Raw genomic sequence first — 10,267 nt, forward strand, 5'->3', positions numbered from 1 at the left:
TAAATTCAAAGAGACAGGATAGTCTGTGCATGATCTGATGTTTTATTCGGACCCAGAATAAGGCGAGAGAAACATCTTGGAGCGCTAAACACTCGTGCAGTGTGTGTTTCATTCATACTCGAAGCCGGAGGCGCTCTCGTGCAGAAAGTCGTACGAGGAAATTCCTAATATGGACAAAAGCATCCAGCTATCGCTGTATGAAAACAGGTGTTGGGAAACGGCAGATCACTCACTCCTCAGTCAGAGTCTTCTCCAGCGTTCGGGCTTCTTGAAACTTCTCCTGTCGTCTCTTGTCCATCCTTTTCTTCAAGTCTTTGTTTTCTCTGAAAAAAAAAAAAAAGAAATCATAAGATATTTTGAGGGACAGTGTTGTCCAAACAACATCAGACCACAGACTTTCATTAAATGGACAAAGACATGTTTTAAAAAAAATCTTCTTTTGTTTAATTGAAAAAGAAAGTCACAGGTTTGAAGGACATGAGGAGAGTAAATGAGGATTTGTGGCTGAACGATCACTTTAATATCTCTTACTTCTCACACAGATCCTTCAGTTTCTTCAGCTGGTTATTCTGACACTCTTCTGCCACAGCCGTGAGCTTCTCAACAAGCTACACACGAAGAGAAAGCCAACATGTAGGTAAGTCAACATATCACACCACTGATGTACAGCACACGCTAACGAGACAGGAAACACAATCTGATTGGCCGACTTCTCAAATCCAGTCAGCAGTGATGGACAGAACTAAGTCCTGCCCTTTATTTGTTGCATATGAACGTGTGGAAACTCAGATGTGTGTTTAACACCAGCCTGCAGCGTCAGCGACTGAGTGTTCCTCGTCATCAGTAAATCAAGAGAAACAAGAGTCTGATGCAGCAGGAGAAAACAGTCAGCAGTTCTGCTGCACAACCACACACACAGACACTGCTGACACACTCACACACACACACACACACACACACACACACCACACACACACACACACACACACACACACACACAAATGACTCTTATGAACCGGTTCTTTTAGACAAATGTTCATGAAGACTTAAGATGTTCAAGATATGAGAATGTGTAGCTAAAATATCACAAATGACAATTTACTAAAAAGTAATTTAGTGACAAAATGAATCCCAGGCAAATAATCCCAGTAATGCTGTGTAGCATGTGTACGGGATTTGTACAGGTTCTCTTTATTTCAGTGATTATGGCAGTAATCAGCATGATGAGTGAGTAATCACCAGTTTGACGTGCTCTCGTTTGAGGTACTTCTCGCTGTAGAACTGCTCCTGTCTGAGCGTGAGGAGCTGCCGCTGCTGCTGCTCCTTCAGTTTCTCACACCTCTCCTGCTCCAGCGCCAGCAGATCCTGATCCTGATCCGACACACACCTGCAGGAGCACAGCGCATCAGACGACAGAACCGGCACGGACGGCAGGCTGATCTCAGAGAAACTCACCTCTTCTGCAGCGCAGACCTGCGCAGCTGCTTCTGTCTGGACGCGTGTTCGTTAATCAGCTCGTTCGTTTTCTTGTTGTGTTTCCTCATGAGCTCCTTTAGTTCTTTGTACTGCTTCTTCTGCTCCCTCAAATATCCCTTCATCTGTTTCAGTTCATCTACAGACTGAGCGTCCACCTCTGACACACACACACACACACACATACAAGTTAATATGAAATTAACTTGATTCATAATTGATGAACTTTGCAACACTGACACAGTTACTGATCTGAATTGATCTGAATAATCACACTATTGTCTTCTGCAGTTGAAACTGAATTTATTTCATAACTAATGAATTTTGCAACATTAACACTGTTTATTTCTGTGAAGGTGTTGTGAAACAACCTGTATTGTATAAATCACATCAGAAATACAAGAACACAAGCGGTCTCAGCTTCGTACCTCGCTTAATACATCTCAGATGATTTGAAAGATGCCAGATCTTCTGATCTCTGGCTAATTTGGTTCTTCAAATGAATTTGCGGATCTGATTAAAATATCTGGATTAAGTTGTCTGAGATTACTGCGCGTTCTCGTGCTCCCCGTAATGAGCAGACGTATCGATACTCGAATCCATGATCAGCAGTGCAGCGATTGGCTGGCGGCAAGACAGCAACTTAATGACATCATATCATTAAAAAAGACACCTGACGAAAAACTTGACAAATATCTGGACCTTTATAAGGAAAAAGCCAAGTGAACAAAACTACATACATTTTATAATAGATACATGAAATGTGTACTGTTTTTATTTTATTTTATTATTATTTTTTACACGATTCCCAATTATTTATATTCACGATTTCTAGTATTTTTACAAGCATTACATTTTTATTTGTAATTAGCAAAATTAGCAATAAATTAAAATTTAATTTTATCTTTGAAGCAGATTTGTTATGTGACCGCATTATTTAAAGCTTCTTAAGGGTCAAGATCACGTTATCTGCATCTCCTGCGCTCCATCAAGCCACTGCTATAATATCTGTCAGCACTCAAATTAATGCACGACTCTGTACAGCATGTGTGTAAGACTCCAAAACAATTATAAAGTAATTATTTTATCACGAATACATTTTTCAATGAGTAAACCTGGCTGTGTCTATAGTGTTATAGATGATGACTACACAACATTATAATATTTTTTATATTAATTTTTAAATGATTATTATTATAAATTACTGTCCCTGGATCAGTAGGGTACTCTTCTAATAAAGTAGCGGTGGCTGGGACAGATTTTAAGTATCAATTCTGCTTAAAAAGATGCAATCTAACACACACACACACACACAAACACACACACACACACACACACAGATGATGCCGTTCTGATTCTACATGTGAACGCAGCATTACAGCGCAGCCGCTGGACATGCGTCACGCACCTGAGGATGACGTCTGGTGACTGACGACGGAGGATTTGGGCGAGATGCTGTCGTGATTCAGCCCGTACTCTGCGGCGGGTTTAGGGTCAGTCTTGACCTCTGACACAGGATCTCCACCGCCACTGACCTGCACCAAACACAAGCAGACCAATAACACACATAGAGATGATAAGAGATCTTCAGTTGAACATGTGCATCCTGGACCGTTACGAAGAACAGCTCACGGAAAACATGAGGTCTCTAAACGAAGCTTTAACCAGTTTATTCTGCATCACACGTGTGAAACTACGACATGATCAAAAACACCGTACCTGCACGGCTGGCCAGAGCGTGTAAACATACCGCTGGTAGCCCACTCTCAGCATGACTAAACTAATACTAGTCCACTGGTCAGACTAGTTTGCACCTGTCAGCTCACAAGCGTGCCTGACTCATCCTCACCGCAGGTTTATAAGCAGACCACTGCACAAACGGTTGCTAGCGGATCATGTTGATTCAGCTTGACTGGTTGAGCGAGTGAGAGAGAGATACTCTTAAACCAAAATCAGGATGTAAACGGACATTATATTTATTATTTTAATCCGCTGTCTACTGATATTTTGCACTGATGAACCAGCATTCTCACAGTCCTGGGAAATCTGGATATGATGAATTTTAAATTGTGATTTCCAGAGCTGAAAAGTTAATTGAATTTTCAATAAGAACATTTTCTAGTTTTTGTCAAACTTTCATTGGGTTTTATCTTGTTTAGATAAACCTCATCCAGGAATTTAGTGTGAACCTGTGAAACTTCTTGAATTACAGAATCCACATCTTTTCATTTCAGTTATTTATTGTTTTTATATATCAGCAGTCCTAGTTTCTGTGAAGTAAAAAAGCTTTGCCATTACAACTGAAGTACCAGAAATGTCTGCGTCTTCATGAGAAGCCTTCAGATATTAACTTGGACAAACATGTTGAGAGGCACTAAATTAATTAAGAGACGTCCTGAGCATGTGCAGACTCAGAGAACACGCCTGTCGCCATAAAGACACAGACACGCCTGACTAGAGAAACTAGTTCCCCATTTCACAAACGAACACAAAGACTTGAACCAGATAAATCAAAAGGGCAAACTGAAGTAGTGATCAGACCCTAACTACCAGTCACTCTGATAATCCACTAATGTAATGCTCAGAGGACTAGTACTAGTCAACGCATGTCTTGAGTTAACAGTTGCTAGTGATGTCCCGCTAATCATAAACACAAGAGGATCATTCATCTTTGACAGCAAATTTGTTTTCAGTAATAAATATGCATGCAAATTACAGCGAAGTGCAACAGTTTCCATACGGTGTTCGGCAGTGATCAAAAATGACTTAAACGTTACATTTTGAATCGATTTCTTGTAAACTCAGGATCACAGAACTCGCTTCTCCACTTTGAATAAAGCCCCATCTGAATCCATGAGTTTTATCGCTGAGGCTGAGGTCCACATGAGAAACAATTACCGTCTGAATAGGGCTTTGGTTGCACTGTTTTCTTAGACCAGCATCATCACATCCAGAGGCAGTGGAGCGTGGCGTTTGCTCAGACCCTAAACGAGGCAGCAGTAATCGAGCAGTTAAACTCACTCACCTCTTCTCTGTCGGTCTCCTGCGCTCCCTCCTCTTGTGTCAGAGCCGCCAGCTGATTGGCTCTTTGCTCCATCAGACTGATGTACAGGATGGGATTGGACAGGGCCTCGATCACGTCTGACACAAACACAACAGACGTTACAGCACGCAACAAAACACCAGAATACATGCTGAAGCTCTTTCAGTCTTAAAGTACAACACTGAGGAAAAGTGTAGAAGCATAACGAAGCTGTGATTTATCTCTGACTCTGATTTATTTGGCTCTTGTACCTGCAAAGGTGTCTGGGACGTAGTCCTTGACCTCAGTGTAGATGAAGACGGACGGAAGCGTCAGCGTCTGGTTCTTCTCGTTCCTCAGACTGATGTAATGATATCCTGCAGCAGAGAGACGCACGCTTTAATGAGCGCGATCTGTCCTCGTGCACTTTCACACCCAGAGAATCAAGCGGATACTTGCCGGGTCGGATGGCACACACTGGGATGATGCGATGACCGATAAACTTCCCGTTCTCTTCGTACACAGCTATCCTCAATGATGCCAGCGTGGGAAGAACCACCTGAAACATACGGCTCATCAGAATCAAAGCGTCTGAAGGAGAATCTGCCTGATGATGGCTCAGTGCTCGTCACTGCAGACGTACTCTTTTGAAGACCACTGGATCTTCATCCCACACCGGATTGACGGCATTGCCTTGAGACGTCTTGGTCTTAAACGCTTTCCTTTTGGTGTCCACCGGCAGGCCGAACATTTCCACCTCCACGTAAACACCGACTCTCTTATCAGACAGAAACTGGCCGGATATGATCTGAGAAAGACACAGAAACCTTATTCAACACCGCATGAACTGCAGGAGCTCCCAGATATTCACTCTCATCTGCTGGATTTGACAGGAGCTAGAGATGCAGTGAAACATCTCTATCATCTGGATACTTACTGGCCAAAAACCAAATGTCTTTGATTTCAATGAGCCTTTTGATTCAAGCTCGACAGCATATATATATATATATATATATATATATATATATTTGAGTGCGCACAACATGCCCTCTAGTGGTGTGATCTTCAAAAACACACAGACTCCAACAACTATTACAAATATCTGTAAAGTACACTGACTACTGCATAGAAACAAATACAGAAAAATATGCCTGTGTTATATATATATATATATATATATATTAGTGACTGCAGCAACTGCCCTCTAGTGGTGTGATCTTCAAAAACACACAGACTCCAACAACTATTACAAATATCTGTAAAGTACACTGACTACTGCATAGAAACAAATACAGAAAAATATGCCTGTGTTAATGTAATTTTGACTTGAATCAAATGTTTTTGACACTTTGTGCTGTGCAGGACTCAATCAATCTCGAGCCGATTTCACATCCAATAGCTTCATAAAGACTGGTCAGTCTGAATGACACACATCACAGAAAACACTGCTCTGAAACCGTTTCATTATCGACATGATGCTCACAACAAAAACACACCATAGCTGTAAGTCTACAAACAGGAAAGTCACAGCTCAGATTTTAAGGGTCATCAGAATAATCTCATTGATCTCCTCTTTTTAATTTGCACAGGAGTAAAGTTGTGGCGCACAGACGCATTATAGATGCATACATATACACTACCGCTAAGTGTGGGATCAGTAAGACTTGTCACGTTTTTAAAGAAGTCTCTTCTGCTCATCAAGGCTGCATTTATTTGATCAAAAATACAGAAAAAAACAGTAATCTTGCAAAATGTTATTACAACATAAAATAATGGTTTCTATTTTAATATCCATTCAAATATAATGTATTTCTGTGATGCGCAGCTGTATTTTCAGCATCATTACTGCAGTCTTCAGTGTCACATGATCTTCAGAAATCATTCTAATATGCTGATTTATTATCAGTGTTGGAAACAGTTTTGCTGCTTAATATTGTTTGGAACCTGTGATTCTTTGATGAATAAAAAGTTAAAAAGTACAGCATTTATTCAAAATAGAAATCTTTTCTAACAATATACACTACCGTTCAAAAGTTTGGGGTCAGTACATTTTTATTCTTTCTTTCTTGAAAGAAATTAAAACTTTTATTCAGCGAGGATGTATTAAATTGTTAAGAAGTGACAGCAAAGATTTATATCGTTAGAAAAGATATATATATTTTGAATAAATGCTGTTCTTTTTAACTTTTTATTCATCAACATGACAAGTCTCACTGATCCCAAACTTTTGACCGGTAGTGTATATTCAAATAGCTTGAAATGAAATGTGGTAAATAACCAATCGAGAAAAATAAGCTTGATTCAAACAATCAAGAAGTTTAATGGGATGTTTGATTTTTCTTTCCTTGTAAAACTGAACCAAAAGCACCATTTATTAAAGTGCTAACGAGGTGTATATTGTTTAATGACGTAATTAAATCTCGTTAAATTTTCATTTTCTCTAGCGATGACCCAAAATAAAAATGGGCCACAAACTGTCACTGATTAAACCTCTACATATGATATCATGATCCATATTTCATACACATACTGCACTTCGTCTCCTTTTGCAGATATAATGTATTGTTCTACATCTCTAGTGAAGACATTCGCTCACCTTCACAGACAGCGTGTGCGCTACGATCCCGTCGACTGTATTCTGAGTGAACGGGTCAAACTGTTTGTCCGTCCGTCGCATGAACTCTGGCTTCAGTCTGTAGCCGCATTTCCCGTTGTACTCAAAGATGCCCAGATTCAGCTGCATGGGCAGATCTGCCAATCACACACACACAGATGGAAACCAAGCACATTAGTGCTAATACATGACCAAACCAGTCAATAATCGGGACGGTGCGCTGGGACGGAGATGCACAGAAGAGAAGAGGGCATTTCTATGAGCAACTCCTATCTGAAGAAAAGCTTCATATTACAGGCTTTAAACAAACACATAGTTTAAAGTGGCTTTGACCTGTCAGGTGAGTGAGCTGAAGGTACCTATGGTCTGGAAGTTCAGAGCGACCAGCTGACATCCGGCGTTCCAGAAGACCTGAGGCATGTAGTTTGACGAGTCCACTCGAGTTCCTTTGGGATAAATTCTGCTCAGCTGCAGTTTATTATACCTGCGTGAAGGAGTTAGGTTTCTCTAACAGAGGATGGAAAGAGCTTTTACACCTTTTACACAATTTCACTTCATTTGAAAGAATGTTCCACCTGCAAAAGTGCAATCAACACAAAAGATACTCGACGAACTCCACCGGCGATTCTTTGAGCAGCTCCAGCGCTTTGGTCTCCACAAACGATGACATTTCATAACTTCGATCGATTTCTGTGGGAAACGAATGAGAAGAGTTACTGATCTTACAGCGCAGCTGCGTCAAACACATCTCAAGAACTGACTGACTTACTTTTGCACGCCTCGAAGGAGTTGAATTTAACAGGCTGAATGTAGTTGACTAAGTTGGACATCTCCTCTGTGGCGAAGGCTTCATTTACCGTCCCCTACAGACAGCAGAGACATGCGTCACTCCAGCGGCGTACAGATCCAGACTCACACTCTAATTGTTCCAGGAGTAACCATTCAAAATGAAAATGTCCTCAATCCTGACCAACAGAAAATGTCGACACACTGAGCAATGAAAGCCGGAGTGCTGCTCTTGTGATATAACGCTGCGCTCTCAGAGGTGTTTCATCACATCAGTGCATGTACAGTTTACAGTGTATAATGTTTAATAACGCTACAATGTTTTACTGCATAAGCAAGCACTGTCATTAAATATATATATATATGTATATATATATGCGCATGTCTAAAATAATTTTGTATTTTCAACTAAGCAGAATTATGAATAGCTCTTTTTCATGATGTGGTCACCACTGGAATTCAATGAACAGAAATTTATGTTAAGTTTTATGAGTGAAAACTTCACAGAATCAGTGATGAACTGACTTTAACTGATAAACTGACTTGCATTATCGACACCTTTTTCCTGTGTGACTCTGTAAAGCTGCTTTGACACAATCTGTGTTGTATAAAGCGCTACAGAAATAAAGGTCACTTGAGTAAAAGAAAGGAACTGTTTCAAAAGTTTTTTGTTTAAATTCTGGATTTATTTAAATCATTGTGAGAACAACAAATCATGAATTCAATATCTCGTATAGAACCAAATTGTGAGATGAGTATTGTTACACCCCCGCAATCTAGTGTGAATGGAGAGTATTTACTGAGATCTGATGCTGTGCTGCACAGAAAGATCTCTAGATGGCACTGTACACATACTCACTCACTCACTCACTCACTCACTCACTCACACACACACACACACACACACACACACACACACACACACACACACACACACACACACACACACGTCTGGTGCATTAAGCATTATAAATAAGGGTGACCTGACTTGACGCACACATCACTTGAAAAATGTGAATAATTCTCAGAAAACCAAACCTTCATGACTTCATTTCTTCTGTGAAACAGCGTTTCGGTTTGTTGCTCCAAAGAAACAAGTAATTCAGGTTTGAAAAACATTAGGGAGAGTAAATTTACAACTACAAATAGTTTTGTATCTCAGGTCCCAATCGTTGGAATAAACAGTTGTAAACAATCATAACTCACGCGCCTCCTGCAGGAAGAAAAACTTTAACCCATGAAAACATTACCTAGAAACACTCTATAGAGCACTCAGATGACACACAGCATGTAAACATCACTTACCTCATCCATGGACTTCTTACTTTCATCGTTATCTTCCTCTGCATCACTCTCTGCGTCCGCTTCTGCTGATCAACACACGACACAGACCGACATCACTAACCAGTCTGAGGTGCACGGCTCTTTTTACACGCTTCACGTCCAAACACTAACCTTTATCATCGGCCAGACTTGCGTTGCGTGATAGCGACCCTGTCGTTTTATCAATTGACTTCATTCCCTGCAATCTTCTTTCGCCTGCCTCGTTCCCGTCTGCATGAATGCTGATGTGAATCTCCTGATGTGTCGACCCTGTTACAAACACATGTACGGGTTATTATTCAAGACTGGTTAGTGTCTGACCTGACCCACAGAGACCAGGCAAAACACCAAGTCCATGATAACTACTGGTCAGCAGGGGGCAGCGAGAGACCAGCAGCAGGACAGGAGAATCTGTAAACTTGACTTCAGTTTACACACACATCAGCTGATCCTACAGCATTGACAGACACAATACAGCTGTTTTATTAGCTGATGAAAAGAATGATCTCTAAACGTGACTCTGAAGGATCTCGTATCAGAAGCATCCTTAGGATGTTATAGCACCGCAGGTCAAAAGCATTAGTGCTTCAAAAAAAAAAAAAAACCTTAAATGCTCACAGTGTGGCTCAACTGACTCTCTGATGACTGCAGAATGAGGTGTTTTTGTGTGTGCACCTGCGCTGGGAGACGAGGGCTCACACATGCTGGACGTGTCGCTGCAGGGGTTGGACGTTTGCTCGAAGAGCTTCTTCTTGGTGCTGCCGTCAGCTTTGTGGGAATTCTTCTTGTTCTTGATGAGGATTTTGCCCATCAGGTCCACGGGGCTGGGCAGAGGAACACCGGCCTCCAACTGCACACACCAGAAAGACCCAGAGAAATGTGTCGCTAACTGGACAGTGACTGACATGCATGAACCCTGTGTCTCCAAATGATAATTTTATAGGTTAGAATGAACAAACTCTTCTGTAAATATGATAAAGATAGACAGATAGACGGATAGATAGATAGATAGATAGATAGATAGATAGATAGATAGATAGATAGATAGA

At 40.8% G+C, this 10,267-nt stretch overlaps 1 protein-coding gene across 1 annotated transcript in view; it reads right to left on the reverse strand.

Moving 5' to 3' along the window:
- The window catches only part of plcb1l (phospholipase C beta 1-like), a 90,263-nt gene that overhangs the window by 14,123 nt on the left and 65,873 nt on the right, over window positions 1-10,267 (reverse strand). Inside the window, exons 13-28 of the mRNA XM_016448824.1 lie at window positions 9,837-10,068; window positions 9,351-9,488; window positions 9,201-9,265; window positions 7,879-7,972; window positions 7,715-7,799; window positions 7,469-7,593; window positions 7,092-7,246; window positions 5,139-5,303; window positions 4,955-5,054; window positions 4,768-4,872; window positions 4,499-4,614; window positions 2,882-3,008; window positions 1,456-1,648; window positions 1,240-1,387; window positions 532-608; window positions 234-323 (exon numbers count right to left, since the gene is read on the reverse strand). Of these exons, the coding sequence (XP_016304310.1) occupies window positions 234-323; window positions 532-608; window positions 1,240-1,387; window positions 1,456-1,648; window positions 2,882-3,008; window positions 4,499-4,614; window positions 4,768-4,872; window positions 4,955-5,054; window positions 5,139-5,303; window positions 7,092-7,246; window positions 7,469-7,593; window positions 7,715-7,799; window positions 7,879-7,972; window positions 9,201-9,265; window positions 9,351-9,488; window positions 9,837-10,068 (2,015 nt within the window). The remainder of the gene's footprint in view (window positions 1-233; window positions 324-531; window positions 609-1,239; window positions 1,388-1,455; window positions 1,649-2,881; window positions 3,009-4,498; window positions 4,615-4,767; window positions 4,873-4,954; window positions 5,055-5,138; window positions 5,304-7,091; window positions 7,247-7,468; window positions 7,594-7,714; window positions 7,800-7,878; window positions 7,973-9,200; window positions 9,266-9,350; window positions 9,489-9,836; window positions 10,069-10,267) is intronic.

The sequence above is a fragment of the Sinocyclocheilus anshuiensis genome, unplaced genomic scaffold (genome assembly GCF_001515605.1).
Source record: "Sinocyclocheilus anshuiensis isolate Anshui unplaced genomic scaffold, SAMN03320099.WGS_v1.1 scaffold519, whole genome shotgun sequence".
Lineage (NCBI taxonomy): Eukaryota > Metazoa > Chordata > Actinopteri > Cypriniformes > Cyprinidae > Sinocyclocheilus > Sinocyclocheilus anshuiensis.